Raw genomic sequence first — 18140 nt, forward strand, 5'->3', positions numbered from 1 at the left:
AACAAAGAAAACTACATTTGCTTCATGTTTTTCAATGTAGACAAAAGATGAAGTTCAGATGATGCTGCTCACCAACCTTGAACAACGTCGCTTCAACACAAGAGAACGTGGCCTGTGGCCTGACTCACTAAACTGATGTTTCTGCAGTTAAATAACAGGAAATGTGCACCAACCCTCCTCACTGGAAGGATGCAGTCCTGTCATGCAGCCTGAGGACAACGATGGAAACGTAGAGCCGAGTGTTTCTCTGCAGCTCAGCTCTGATGGGCTTTAAAGATGCTCTGAAACTCAGACATTCAGCAGCAGAACAGTGTGGAGGTGTTTGTCTACCACTCAGCCTTAGAACCGGGTTACAGGTGACGGGACACACACACTTCCCACTGATTTCTAATGAGATGAACACATTTTAACATTCACACTTTCTTCAAAGAAGGTTTGTTTTGTGAAAACCAACAGAGATGAACAAAGATTACAGCTCAGACTCTGTAGAAAATAACCTAAATGTTCTGATCCATGTGAACACAAACCAGGAACAGGAACACATGCAGCCTCCAGTACCTTCCTATTTGTTCTGTGAAGCTGGGCCCACATGTACAGAACATCCAACTAGGTTTCAGCCAGCTGAGCTTACGTCCACAGCAAACCAGACAGAACTTCTGAGCTGAATTCAGGATAAATCTAAACTCCAGGAACTCAAACCACCTTTTATGAATTGGCTTAATTGACTCTGTTGTACTTTGACTAGGACCACATTTGATTGAATGCACTTGAAGACCTGCTTGTGTTCATGTGGTTCTATTGACCTATGAATCTATTGATCTATGAATCTATGAATCTATTGATCTATGAATATATTGATCTATGAATCTATTGATTTATTGATCTATGAATCTATTGATCTATGAATCTATGAATCTATTGATCTATGAATCTATTGATCTATTGATCTATGAATCTATGAATCTATGAATCTATTGATCTATGAATCTATTGATCTATGAATCTATTGATTTATTGATGTATGAATCTATTGATCTATGAATCTATTGATCTATTGATCTATGAATCTATTGATCTATTGATCTATGAATCTATTGATCTATGAATCTAGAATCTATTGATCTATGAATCTATGAATCTATGAATCTATGATCTATGAATCTATGAATCTATGATCTATGAATCTAGTGATATATGAATCTATTGATCTATTGATCTATGAATCTATTGATCTATGAATCTATTGATCTATGAATCTATTGATCTAGAATCTATGAATCTATTGATCTATGAATCTATTGATCTATGAATCTATTGATCTATGAATCTATGAATCTAGAATCTATTGATTATGTATCTATAAATCTATTGATCTATGAATCTATGAATCTATTGATCTATGAATCTATTGATCTATGAATCTATGAATTATTGATCTATGAATCTATGAATCTATTGATCTATGAATCTATTGATCTAGAATCTATGATTATTGATCTATGAATCTATGAATCTATTGATCTATGAATCTATGAATCTATTGATCTATGAATCTATTGATCTATGAATCTATTGATCTATGAATCTATGAATCTATTGATCTATGAATCTATGAATCTATTGATCTATGTATCTATGAATCTATTGATCTATGAATCTATTGATCTATGAATCTATGAATCTATTGATCTATGAATCTATTGATCTATTGATCTATGAATCTATGAATCTATTGATTTATGAATCTATGAATCTATTGATCTATGTATCTATGAATCTATGAATCTATTGATCTATGAATCTATGAATCTATTGATCTATGTATCTATGAATCTATTGATCTATGAATCTATTGATCTATGAATCTATGAATCTATTGATCTATGAATCTATGAATCTATTGATCTATGAATCTATTGATCTATGAATCTATTGATCTATGATCTATGAATCTATTGATCTATGATCTATTGATCTATGAATCTATTGATCTATGAATCTATGAATCTATGATCTATGAATCTATTGATCTATGAATCTATGATCTATGATCTATGAATCTATTGATCTATGATCTCTTGATCTATGATCTATTGATCTATGAATCTATTGACTCTATGAATCTATTGATCTATGAATCTATTGATCTATGATCTATGAATCTATTGATCTATGAATCTATTGATCTATGAATCTATTGAATCTATGAATCTATGATCTATTGATCTATGAATCTATTGATCTATGATCTATTGATCTATGATCTATGATCTATTGATCTATGAATCTATGATCTATGATCTATGATCTATGATCTATGATCTATGAATTATGATCTATGATCTATGATCTATGATCTATGAATCTATTGATCTATTATCTATGAATCTATTGATCTATTGATCTATGAATCTATTGATCTATGAATCTATTGATCTATGATCTATGATCTATGAATCTATTGATCTATTGATCTATGAATCTATTGATCTATTGAATCTATTGATCTATGAATCTACTTGCTCTATGAATCTCTTGATCTATGAATCTATGAATCTATGAATCTATTGATCTATGAATCTATTGATCTATGAATCTATTGATCTATGAATCTATGAATCTATTGATCTATGAATCTATTGATCTATTGATCTATGAATCTATGAATCTATTGATCTATGAATCTATTGATCTATGAATCTATTGATCTATGAATCTATTGATCTATGGATCTATTGATCTATGAATCTATTGATCTATGAATCTATGAATCTATTGATCTATGAATCTATGAATCTATTGATCTATGAATCTATTGATCTATGAATCTATTGATCTATGAATCTATGAATCTATTGATCTATGAATCTATTGATCTATGAATTTATGAATCTATTGATCTATGAATCTATGAATCTATTGATCTATTGATCTATGAATCTATTGATCTATGAATCTATTGATCTATGAATCTATGAATATATTGATCTATGAATCTATTGATCTATGTATCTATGAATCTATTGATCTATGAATCTATGAATCTATTGCATCTATGGAATCTATTGACTATGATCTATGATCTATGAATCTATGATCTATGATCTATGAATCTATTGATCTATGAATCTATTGATCTATGAATCTATTGATCTATGAATCTATGAATCTATTGATCTATGAATCTATTGATCTATTGAATCTATGATGCTATTGATCTATGAATCTATTGATCTATGAATCTATTGATCTATTGATCTATGAATCTATGAATCTATTGATCTATGAATCTATTGATCTATGAATCTATTGATCTATGAATCTATTGATCTAGAATCTATTGATCTATGAATCTATGATCTATGAATCTATGATCTATTGATCTATGAATCTATTGATCTATGAATCTATTGATCTATGAATCTATTGATCTATGAATCTATGAATCTATTGAATCTATGAATCTATTGATCTATGAATCTATTGATCTATGAATCTATTGATCTATGATCTATTGATCTATGAATCTATTGATCTATGAATCTATTGATCTATTGATCTATGAATCTATTGATCTATGAATCTATTGATCTATGAATCTAATAGATCAATAGATCTATGAATCTATTGATCTATGAATCTATTGATCTATTGATCTATGAATCTATTGATCTATGAATCTATTGATCTATTGATCTATGAATCTATTGATCTATTGATCTATGAATCTATTGATCTATGAATCTATTGATCTATGTATCTATGAATCTATTGATCTATGAATCTATGAATCTATTGATCTATGAATCTATGAATCTATTGATCTATAAATCTATTGATCTATGGATCTATTGATCTATGAATCTATGAATCTATTGATCTATGAATCTATTGATCTATGAATCTATTGATCTATGAATCTATTGATCTATGAATCTATTGATCTATTGATCTATGGATCTATTGATCTATGAATCTATTGATCTATTGATCTATGAATCTATTGATCTATGAATCTATTGATCTATGAATCTATTGATCTATGAATCTATTGATCTATGAATCTATGAATCTATGATCTATGATCTATGACTCTATTGACTCTATGATCTATGAATACTATTGATCATTGATCTATGAATCTATTGATCTATGAATCTATTGATCTATGATCTATGAATCTATTGATCTATGATCTATGAATCTATTGATCTATGAATCTATGATCTATGAATCTATTGTAATCTATGAATATTGATCTATGAATCTATTGATCTATGAATCTATTGATCTATTGATCTATGAATCTATTGATCTATGAATCTATTGATCTATGAATCTATTGATCTATGATCTATGAATCTATTGATCTATGAATCTATGAATCTATTGATCTATGAATCTATTGATCTATGATCTATGATCTATTGATCTATGAATCTATTGATCTATGAATCTATTGATTATGATCTATTGATCTATGATCTATGATCTATGAATCTATGAATCTATTGATCTATGAATCTATGAATCTATTGATCTATGAATCTATTGATCTATGATCTATGAATCTATTGATCTATGAATCTATTGATCTATGGATCTATGATCTATTGAATCTATGAATCTATTGATCTATGAATCTATTGATCTATGAATCTATTGATCTATGGATCTATGAATCTATTGATCTATGAATCTATTGATCTATGAGATCTATTGATCTATTGAATCTATTGAATCTATGATCTATGAATCTATTGATTATGAATCTATTGATCTATGAATCTATTGATCTAGGTAGCTATTGAATCTATGATCTATGAATCTATTGATCTATGAATCTATTGAATCTATGATCTATGATCTATTGATCTATGAATCTATTGATCTATGAATCTATTGATCTATGGATCTATTGATCTATGAATCTATGAATCTATGATCTATGAATCTATTGATCTATTGATCTATGATCTATGTATCTATGAATCTATTGATCTATGAATCTATGAATCTATTGATCTATGAATCTATTGACCTATGAATCTATTGATCTATGAATCTATTGATCTATTGATCTATGAATCTATTGATCTATGAATCTATTGATCTATTAATCTATGAATCTATTGATCTATGAATCTATTGATCTATTGATCTATGAATCTATTGATCTATTGATCTATGAATCTATGAATCTATTGATCTATGAATCTATTGATCTATGTATCTATGAATCTATTGATCTATGAATCTATTGATCTATGAATCTATTGATCTATGAATCTATGAATCTATTGATCTATGAATCTATTGATCTATGAATCTATTGATCTATGAATCTATGAATCTATTGATCTATGAATCTATGAATCTATTGATCTATGAATCTATTGATCTATGAATCTATGTATCTATGAATCTATTGATCTATGAATCTATTGATCTATGAATCTATTGATCTATGAATCTATGAATCTATTGATCTATGAATCTATTGATCTATGAATCTATTGATCTATGAATCTATTGATCTATGAATCTATGAATCTATTGATCTATGAATCTATGAATCTATTGATCTATGAATCTATTGATCTATGAATCTATTGATCTATGTATCTATGAATCTATTGATCTATGAATCTATTGATCTATGAATCTATTGATCTATGAATCTATTGATCTATGAATCTATGAATCTATTGATCTATGAATCTATTGATCTATGAATCTATGGATCTATGAATCTATTGATCTATGGATCTATTGATCTATGAATCTATTGATCTATGAATCTATTGATCTATGTATCTATGAATCTATTGATCTATGAATCTATTGATCTATGAATCTATTGATCTATGAATCTATTGATCTATGAATCTATGAATCTATTGATCTATGAATCTATTGATCTATGAATCTATTGATCTATGAATCTATTGATCTATGTATCTATTGATCTATGAATCTATTGATCTATGAATCTATTGATCTATGAATCTATGAATCTATTGATCTATGAATCTATTGATCTATGGATCTATTGATCTGCATCTATTGAATCTATGATCTATGAATCTATTGATCTATGAATCTATGAATCTATTGATCTATGAATCTATTGATCTATTATCTATGAATCTATTGATCTATGAATCATTGATCTATGAATCTATGAATCTATTGATCATGAATCTAGTGATCTATGAATCTATTGATCTATGTATCTATGACTCTATTGATCTATGAATCTATGATCTATGAATCTATGATTATGAATCTATTGATCTATGAATCTATGAATCTATTGATCTATGAATCTATTGAATCTATGAATCTATTGATCTATGGATCTATGATCTATGGATATCTGATCGTTGAATCTATGAATCTATTGATCTATGAAATCTATTGATCTATGAATCTATTGATCTATGTATCTATTGTGTCTTAGAATCTATGATCTATGAATCTATTGATCTATTGATCTATGAATCTATTGATCTATGAATCTATTGATCTATGGATCTATTGATCTATGATCTTTTGATCTATGAATCTATTGATCTATGAATCTATTGATCTATGAATCTATGAATCTTGATCTATGAATCTATTGATCTATGAATCTATGAATCTATTGATCTATGAATCTATTGATCTATTGATCTATGAATCTATTGATCTATGAATCTATTGATCTATGAATCTATGAATATATTGATCTATGAATCTATTGATCTATGTATCTATGAATCTATTGATCTATGAATCTATGAATCTATTGATCTATGAATCTATTGATCTATGAATCTATTGATCTATGAATCTATTGATCTATTGATCTATGAATCTATTGATCTATGAATCTATTGATCTATGAATCTATGAATCTATTGATCTATGAATCTATGAATCTATTGATCTATGAATCTATTGATCTATGAATCTATTGATCTATTGATCTATGAATCTATTGATCTATGAATCTATTGATCTATGAATCTATTGATCTATGAATCTATTGATCTATGAATCTATGAATCTATTGATCTATGAATCTATGAATATATTGATCTATGAATCTATTGATCTATGAATCTATGAATCTATTGATCTATGAATCTATTGATCTATGAATCTATTGATCTATGAATCTATTGATCTATGAATCTATTGATCTATGGATCTATTGATCTATGAATCTATTGATCTATTGATCTATGAATCTATTGATCTATGAATCTATTGATCTATTGATCTATGAATCTATTGATCTATGAATCTATTGATCTATGAATCTAATAGATCAATAGATCTATGAATCTATTGATCTATGAATCTATTGATCTATTGATCTATGAATCTATTGATCTATGAATCTATTGATCTATTGATCTATGAATCTATTGATCTATTGATCTATGAATCTATTGATCTATGAATCTATTGATCTATGTATCTATGAATCTATTGATCTATGAATCTATGAATCTATTGATCTATGAATCTATGAATCTATTGATCTATGAATCTATTGATCTATGGATCTATTGATCTATGAATCTATGAATCTATTGATCTATGAATCTATTGATCTATGAATCTATTGATCTATGAATCTATTGATCTATTGATCTATGGATCTATTGATCTATGAATCTATTGATCTATTGATCTATGAATCTATTGATCTATGAATCTATTGATCTATGAATCTATTGATCTATGAATCTATTGATCTATGAATCTAAGAGATCAATAGATCAATAGATCTATGAATCTATTGATCTATGAATCTATTGATCTATGAATCTATGAATCTATGAATCTATTGATCTATGAATCTATGAATCTATTGATCTATGAATATATTGATCTATGAATCTATTGATCTATTGATCTATGAATCTATTGATCTATGAATCTATTGATCTATGAATATATTGATCTATGAATCTATGAATCTATTGATTTATGAATCTATTGATCTATGAATCTATTGATCTATTGATCTATGAATCTATTGATCTATTGATCTATTAATCTATTGATCTATGAATCTATTGATCTATGAATCTATTGATCTATGAATCTATGGATCTATTGATCTATGAATCTATTGATCTATTGACTCTATGATCTATGATCTATGAATCTATGAATCTATTGATCTATGAATCTATTGAATCTATGACTCTATTGATCTATGAATCTATTGATCTATGAATCTATGATCTATGAATCTATTGATCTATGAATCTATTGATCTATGACTATTGATCTATGAATCTATTGATCTATTGATCTATGAATCTATGAATCTATTGATCTATGAATCTATTGATCTATGAATCTATGATCTATTGATCTCTGATCTATGAATCTATGATCTATTGATCTATGAATCTATTGATCTATGAATCTATTGATCTATGAATCTATGATCTATTGAATCTATTGATCTATTGAATCTATGATCTATGATATATATGAATCTATTGATCTATGAATCTATTGATCTATGAATCTATTGATCTATTAATCTATTGATCTATTGATCTATGAATCTATTGATCAATGAATCTATTGATCTATGAATCTATTGATCTATGAATCTATTGATCTATGAATCTATGGATCTATGAATCTATGAATCTATGGATCTATGAATCTATGATCTATGAATCTATGAATCTATTAATCTATTGATCTATTGATCTATGAATCTATTGATCTATGAATCTATTGATCTATGAATCTATTGATCTATGAATCTATTGATCTATTGATCTATGGATCTATTGATCTATGAATCTATGGATCTATTGATCTATGAATCTATTGATCTATGGATCTATGGATCTATTGATCTATGGATCTATTGATCTATGAATCTATTGATCTATGAATCTATTTATCTATTAATCAATTGATCTATTAATCTATTGATCTATTAATCTATTGATCTATGAATCTATTGATCTATGAATCTATTGATCAATTGATCTATGAATCTATTGATCTATTGATCTATGAATCTATTGATCTATGAATCTATGAATCTATTGATCTATGAATCTATGAATCTATTGATCTATGAATCTATTGATCTATTGATATATGGATCTATTGATCTATTAATCTATTGATCTATGAATCTATTGATCTATGAATCTATTGATCTATGAATCTATTGATCTATTGATCTATGAATCTATTGATCTATGAATCTATTGATCTATGAATCTATTGATCTATGAATCTATTGATCTATGAATCTATTGATCTATTGATCTATGAATCTATTGATCTATGAATCTATTGATCTATTGATCTATTGATCTATGAATCTATTGATCAATGAATCTATTGATCTATGAATCTATTGATCTATTGATCTATGAATCTATTGATCTATGAATCTATGGATCTATGAATCTATGGATCTATGAATCTATGATCTATGAATCTATGATCTATGAATCTATGGATCTATGAATCTATTGATCTATTGATCTATGAATCTATTGATCTATGAATCTATTGATCTATGAATCTATAGATCTATGAATCTATAGATCTATGAATCTATTGATCTATTAATTTATTGATCTATGTATCTATGAATCTATTGATCTATGAATCTATTGATCTATGAATCTATTGATCTATGAATCTATTGATCTATGAATCTATTGACCTATGAATCTATTGATCTATGAATCTATTGATCTATTGATCTATGAATCTATTGATCTATGAATCTATTGATCTATTGATCTATGAATCTATTGATCTATGAATCTATTGATCTATTGATCTATGAATCTATTGATCTATGAATCTATGAATCTATTGATCTATGAATCTATTGATCTATGAATCTATTGATCTATGAATCTATGATCTATGAATCTATTGATCTATGAATCTATTGATCTATGAATCTATTGATCTATTGATCTATGAATCTATTGATCTATGAATCTATTGATCTATTGATCTATGAATCTATTGATCAATGAATCTATTGATCTATGAATCTATTGATCTATGAATCTATTGATCTATGAATCTATGGATCTATGAATCTATGAATCTATGGATCTATGAATCTATGATCTATGAATCTATGATCTATGAATCTATGGATCTATGAATCTATTGATCTATTGATCTATGAATCTATTGATCTATGAATCTATTGATCTATGAATCTATTGATCTATGAATCTATAGATCTATGAATCTATTGATCTATGAATCTATTGATCTATGTATCTATGAATCTATTGATCTATGAATCTATTGATCTATGAATCTATTGATCTATGAATCTATTGACCTATGAATCTATTGATCTATGAATCTATTGATCTATTGATCTATGAATCTATTGATCTATGAATCTATTGATCTATGAATCTATGGATCTATTGATCTATTGATCTATGAATCTATTGATCTATGAATCTATTGATCTATGAATCTATTGATCTATGAATCTATTGATCTATGAATCTATTGATCTATTGATCTATGAATCTATTGATCTATTGATCTATGAATCTATTGATCTATTGATCTATGAATCTATTGATCTATGAATCTATTGATCTATGAATCTATTGATCTATGAATCTATTGATCTATGAATCTATTGATCTATGAATCTATGGATCTATGAATCTATGGATCTATGAATCTATGATCTATGAATCTATGGATCTATGAATCTATGGATCTATGAATCTATTGATCTATTGATCTATGGATCTATGAATCTATTGATATATGAATCTATTGATCTATTGATCTATGAATCTATTGATCTATGAATCTATTGATCTATGAATCTATTGATCTATGAATCTATTGATCTATGAATATATTGATCTATGAATCTATTGATCTATTGATCTATGAATCTATTGATCTATGAATCTATGAATCTATTGATCTATGAATCTATGATCTGTGAATCTATTGATCTATGAATCTGTTGATCTATAAATCTATTGATCTATGAATCTATTGATCTATTGATCTATGAATCTATTGATCTATGAATCTATTGATCTATGAATCTATTGATCTATGAATCTATTGATCTATGAATCTATGAATCTATTGATCTATGAATCTATTGATCTATTGATCTATGAATCTATTGATCTATGAATCTATTGATCTATTGATCATGAATCTATGATCTATTAATCTATTGATCTATGAATCTATTGATCTATGAATCTATGGATCTATGAATCTATGGATCTATGAATCTATGATCTATGAATCTATGGATCTATGAATCTATGGATCTATGAATCTATTGATCTATTGATCTATGGATCTATGAATCTATTGATATATGAATCTATGAATCTATTGATCTATGAATCTATGATCTATGAATCTATAGATCTATGAATCTATTGATCTATGAATCTATTGATCTATGAATCTATAGATCTATGAATCTATTGATCTATGAATCTATTGATCTATGTATCTATGAATCTATTGATCTATTGATCTATGAATTTATTGATCTATGAATCTATTGATCTATGAATCTATGATCTATGAATCTATTGATCTATTGATCTATGAATCTATAGATCTATGATCTATGAATCTATTGATCTATGAATCTATAGATCTATGATCTATGATCTATTGATCTATGAATCTATTGATCTATGAATCTATTGATCTATGAATCTATGAATCTATTGATCTATGAATCTATGATCTGTGAATCTATTGATCTATTGATCTATGAATCTGTTGATCTATAAATCTATTGATCTATGAATCTATTGATCTATTGATCTATGAATCTATTGATCTATGAATCTATTGATCTATGAATCTATTGATCTATGAATCTATTGATCTATGAATCTATGAATCTATTGATCTATGAATCTATTGATCTATTGATCTATGAATCTATTGATCTATGAATCTATTGATCTATTGATCAATGAATCTATTGATCTATTAATCTATTGATCTATGAATCTATTGATCTATGAATCTTGGATCTATGAATCTATGATCTATGATCTATGATCTATGATCTATGAATCTATTGATCTATAGATCTATGAATCTATAGATCTATGAATCTATTGATCTATGAATCTATTGATCTATTGATCTATGAATCTATTGATCTATGAATCTATTGATCTATGAATCTATTGATCTATTGATCTATTGATCTATGAATCTATTGATCTATGAATCTATGATCCATTGATCTATGGATCTATTGATCTATGAATCTATTGACCTATGAATCTATGATCTATGAATCTATTGATCTATTAATCTATTGATCTTTGAATCTATTGATCTATGAATCTATTGATCTATGAATCTATTGATCTATGAATCTATTGATCTATGAATCTATTGATCTATGAATCTATAAATCTATGAATCTATGATCTATGAATCTATTGATCTATTGATCTATGAATCTATTGATCTATGAATCTATGAATCTATGATCTATGAATCTATGAATCTATTGATCTATGAATCTATAGATCTATGATCTATGAATCTATGAATCTATTGATCTATGAATCTATAGATCTATGAATCTATTGATCTATGAATCTATTGATCTATTGATCTATGAATCTATTGATCTATTGATCTATGAATCTATTGATCTATGAATCTATTGATCTATGAATCTATTGATCTATGAATCTATGATCTATGAATCTATTGATCTATAGATCTATTGATCTATTGATCTATGAATCTATTGATCTATGAATCTATTGATCTATAGATCTATGAATCTATGATCTATGAATCTATTGATCTATAGATCTATGAATCTATAGATCTATGAATCTATTGATCTATGAATCTATTGATCTATTGATCTATGAATCTATTGATCTATGAATCTATTGATCTATGAATCTATTGATCTATGAATCTATTGATCTATGAATCTATGATCCATTGATCTATGGATCTATTGATCTATGAATCTATTGACCTATGAATCTATTGATCTATGAATCTATGATCTATGAATCTATTGATCTATGAATCTATTGATCTTTGAATCTATTGATCTATGAATCTATGATCTATGAATCTATTGATCTATGAATCTATTGATCTATGAATCTATTGATCTATGAATCTATAAATCTATGAATCTATGATCTATGAATCTATTGATCTATTGATCTATGAATCTATTGATCTATGAATCTATGAATCTATGATCTATGAATCTATGAATCTATTGATCTATGAATCTATAGATCTATGATCTATGAATCTATGAATCTATTGATCTATGAATCTATAGATCTATGAATCTATTGATCTATGTATCTATTGATCTATGATCTATTGATCTATGAATGTATTGATCTATTGATCTATGAATCTGTTGATCTATAAATCTATTGATCTATGAATCTATTGATCTATGAATCTATTGATCTATGTATCTATGAATCTATTGATCTATTGATCTATGAATCTATTGATCTATTGATCTATGAATCTATTGATCTATGAATCTATGATCTATGAATCTATTGATCTATTGATCTATGAATCTATAGATCTATGAATCTATTGATCTGATCAGCAAACTGAGGCTACAATTCACACAGACCCACCAGAACTGGACCAGAACAGCTTGGCAAAACTTTACCTGGTCTGATGAGTCTGGATTTGAGATGCAACGTTCAGATGGTCGGATCAGAACTTGGTCAAACAACATGAGAGCATAGATCCATTCTACCCTGTATGAACAGCTCAGACTGGTGGTGGTATCATGGATCAGTGCTACTGAAAAGTGGACACAAGCCGGTACCAGCAAAGTGTCCAGGTGAGAGTATAATTCACCAGTCTCTAACATCCCTGCTTCTTACAACAGTTCTTTATTAATTAGAGTCAACAGGAGGAAGTGTAACCAGGGCAGGTTTCCCCCAACCCTGGGTCCAGTCTAGTGTATTTGAATGTAGATGGTGTGTGATGACAGTAAACAGCTTTTATTCCCGATGACCCTGAATGCAGCATCAGGCATCACCAGATGTACTACAACATGCCGAGATGTCTCAAGTTTAGTCAGGCAAATGACAACGTTTAGATTCTGGTATTCAGTAATAAGTTCTGCAGGTATATTAACAATAACATCTCAACTGTAGGTGGGTTGGCTGAGAAACAGCTTCATGAACGCGTCAGTCTGTAGCTACCTTAAGAGTCAAAGCTACTCTAGTCTGAACAAAAACAACAGAACCAGACCCAAAGCTGATTTAGTTCCACCTTAAAACATCTTGATTGGTTCCCTGAGCTGACATCTGACTTCAGATCTGAGTGGTGGATCACTGGAGAACAAAATGGCTCCAAAGGTCCATACTGGAGATGTATACCCAACAGATGGTCCTGAAACAGCTTCTGACTGAAGCTCTGTTTTATGTTCAGGCCAGCTCAATGGGTCCGATCAACTGCTTGTGCATCAGAATCTGTGGACACTGCTCAAGACACACAAAGACTTTTATGTCCTACTCACAAAATACACAGCTCCAAAGCTGCCATGGCCGATCTCTCGGAGATCCGCAAACAGCTTCTCTGGATCATCTTTGCAGAACAGCTCCGCCACATCCGGGTCCTTCAGATTGCCCGCCCGTGCATTCGAGGGCATGGCCAGGGCTGGAGGACAGAGGGATCAAATCACACTTCATATTAACTTTGGATCAAGGACAAGGTGTTCATAGTGTTGTCAGAGTGTGTCACAGTTAAATAAATTATTTATTATTGCACAGACGCCAAACAAATTCCTTGTATGTCCAAAAACCGTACTTGGCAATAAAGCTTTTCGATTCTGATTCAGATGTAGAAATATCTAACATTTCTAAAACACTCTGATCAGACTAAATTGCATCAGGCACTTCTGTGGTGGTTTTACTTTTTATTTAACAGCTTGTTTGTCTGGTAACATAAACGGTAGACAAGCTGCTGCATGTCGGCGGTTACAAGGAAGACCAGGAAGTTTAAAACTGTCAGAGGAGAAAGAAAAACAAAGAGACAAAAGAAGAAAAATGGCCGACTATTTTCTGCTTCGGCCCCACACTAATCATCAGAAAGAAGTTTATATATATATATATATATATATAGTTCACACACAGAACCCGGGCTGAAAATGATCTGCTACATGTTTAAAAAAAATCCTGTGACATTAATCAGGAATGAAAACAGTTTCAACATTAATTGAGGGGATGAATAATCTACACATGATGTGTGTGTGGAGTATCACCAGATCACGCTGACGGTCCAACATTTACATAAATCCATGAAAATCCATAAATGAGGAAGAAAACAGAGCCTGAAATTGAATCATCTGACTGAATGTGATCTCAGCTGCACACTGAGCCGTATTGACTCGCGCAGCGCTGCATCTAATGGGGTTAATGGGGCTGCTCAGCCTCAGAGCGTCAGCTGGAAGCTCGAGTTGAGCCGACAACATAACCGGGCCTCTGTGACTAGTTGAATGGATAAACCCTCGGCTCCGGGGCCTCGTTTAATACAGATCCGTGAAGTTGGTTCCTTTTAAAGCAAAGATGATTAGAGCAAGACAAGGAGACATCTTCCCACCCTCCAACGTAGTGAACCAGCTTCCAAGTATACACGAGGCGGCCCTCGGTGTCCCGATGGTGTTCAAGGCAAGCAGACAGACGCCTGGAGCTGCTACCGACCATGAAGAGAAACGCAGCACATAAATCTGCTGCTGTTCCTCAGTCAGATGGGAGCTGAATGAATTCAGTCCCTTTCTATAGTTAACTGAAGAGGATTTAAAATTCAGGTTTAATTTAAGGCCTCAAACAAAGACCCTTCAAATGATCCATGAGGGTGAACGATATCAGAAAAATACAAGACTGCAATAATGATTTCAATTATAATTAACCCACATCTCCCCGACTCTTTTCTTTCTTTAACGTTAAGCAACGTCTCCCCTGCCGTCTGTGAGCTTTAGCCTCTCAGCCACTAAAAACGTCCATCAGGAGTGGGAATTAGCCCAGCTAGGGTCCATCCAGCTGGACTAAATATTATCAATATGCAGAATGTGAACTTAAAATGTAATAGCCCAGCAAGCATTAAGTCATATAACACACTGAACATGAAATCCTTTTCAGGTTAAAATATTGCACATATTGATGCTGCGATGCTGAATGTATCATACAGCTCTATTATTTCTAACACTGACCCCTCATTCTACCTCTTATACTCCTGAACGGAGCTGTTTACGACAGACCACCATGCTGAGTCGAGGTTGTTGTAGTTTTTAAAAAGATCTGCAGCATAAATAATTTAAGTAAAAATGTAAGCGATCCTAAAAATATGCTGCAGGGAAGGTTTGATGAAAACAAGCGAGCTGAAGAACTGTGAAACGCGTTCCAGTTCTTTAGTCTCTGAAACAAACAGTAACCCATCAACAGCTTTCTGAGACCGGACGACGTCTTCCATCTATTTCTGCCACCTTCCTTGGAACAGAGCTGCCGTCACACACTCCAACAGGCAGACTGGGAAAACAAGTATCCATCGCTTCATACTGGGAAACAACAAGCTGAGACCATAGAATCCTAAAAAGAGGAAATGGCTCCGCAGTGCTTTTTCTAAACACAAAGTGTGACGAGTTTGGTGCCAAGTCCACAGTCACATGGCTGAATCCAGCTCTGATCCACAGACAGTCCTGCCCGCTGTGAATGAACATTCACACTAACCAGGGGAGTGGGAGGTATTTAACAGAGCTAATAATAGAGATTTGTCATTTCTACCAGAATATAAATGTTTGGCTCACAGACAGGGAAGTGTGATTGGAGCTGGAGTCTGCCCACACGGCATCCATAGAGATACAAGTAGCCAACAACAAAAATACAGTAAAAGCTTTGTGGAAAAGACAGAATCTGAGTCTCAAATACTGAAAACATGAGGCCCACATTGATCTTTTGTGTAAGATCATCTGTCCTAATCATAAACATCCCAGCATTACTAGTTAATCAGCTCCATCCTGACACAGAATAACCAAACCAAGTGAAAGCATTATGAATAAAACATATCTGCAGCTCTTAAGGCTTTTCTTTAGCCATTGGCTGCTTTTTATTCCAATTTTACAAACGATAACTTCATAAGAAACAAGAAATAAATGAATACAAAGATGAGTTTTTCCCAGCCAATAGCAGGTTCAGTCCTTTAGTAATCACAATAAACTAAATTAAACTGATCATGTTTGTAACCAACTGAAAGAAGAAGTCAGGTTAAAGTCCGTTTGGAGCAAATTACGTCTTTTAAACGCACCCTGGAGAGAGACACACACACAGGGACGTAGGTCGCCTCTGGCATCCATACCAAGACCCATGATGGTCCCCAGTCTCAGGCCCTATTGGCCCCGCTATCAAACCTCTACAGGTAATCTTGGCCCCCAGATTTAGACATCTATTAGCCCCAGACCCTCCTTTTGGCCGCCTTGGCCCAAAGCCTCCTTGACTATTGCTGCCAGACCCCGTTGGCCCCCGGCGTCAGACCCTCTGTGGCCCCCGGCGTCAGACCCTCTGTGGCCCCCGGCGTCAGACCCTCTGTGGCCCCGTGGATGTACTCACCGCAGCTTATTGTGGTTCCTCTCAGGACCGAAAAATGAACGGTTAGCAGGAGCGATAACAGCGAGCCTCGATCCTCATATCCTGGGTCTCCTCTCAGCAGAACTTCTGGTTCATGTCCGACCAGGTCCTTCTGGATTCTGTAGAGATGCTGGAGTTCAGCACCGGCTTCCAGGCGACAATGGGAGGGTTTCCGGGTCTCCAACGGCTCTCTTCTGCGCCGTTCCTGAGCTAATAGCTTAGCCTCGTTAGCTTACAGGCTAACGGTAACATTAGCAGCTCCGCGGGGTGTGGCTGATGTTTCCCTGCAAAGGTACACTTCCGAACATATTGGCCCACCGAACCATTAAAACACACTCCTAAATCGGACTTAAACCCAGCACCCCATCCTCCATCTGGACCCGTTTCTCCTCCAGTTTTTTGTTCCTGCTAAACACAAAATGGCACGGGCTGCTGGGGCGGGAGTCCGAGCGGCAC

The 18140-nt window shown here is 31.0% G+C and overlaps 1 protein-coding gene across 2 annotated transcripts in view; it reads right to left on the bottom strand.

The window, feature by feature from the left end:
• The window catches only part of LOC124862413 (serine/threonine-protein kinase TAO2-like), a 33388-nt gene extending 15260 nt beyond the window's left edge, over positions 1–18128 (bottom strand). Inside the window, exons 1-2 of one of the 2 annotated variants that reach the window (XM_047356309.1) lie at positions 17667–18128; positions 14582–14721 (exon numbers count right to left, since the gene is read on the bottom strand). In XM_047356309.1, the coding sequence (XP_047212265.1) occupies positions 14582–14713 (132 nt within the window). In that variant the 5' untranslated portion in view covers positions 14714–14721; positions 17667–18128. Of the gene's footprint in view, positions 1–14581; positions 14722–17666 lie in introns of those variants that run through there. The other variant, XM_047356310.1, reaches the window with a different exon arrangement.
• Positions 18129–18140: the final 12 nt, after the last annotated feature.

Source organism: Girardinichthys multiradiatus, chromosome X (genome assembly GCF_021462225.1).
Source record: "Girardinichthys multiradiatus isolate DD_20200921_A chromosome X, DD_fGirMul_XY1, whole genome shotgun sequence".
Taxonomy (NCBI): domain Eukaryota; kingdom Metazoa; phylum Chordata; class Actinopteri; order Cyprinodontiformes; family Goodeidae; genus Girardinichthys; species Girardinichthys multiradiatus.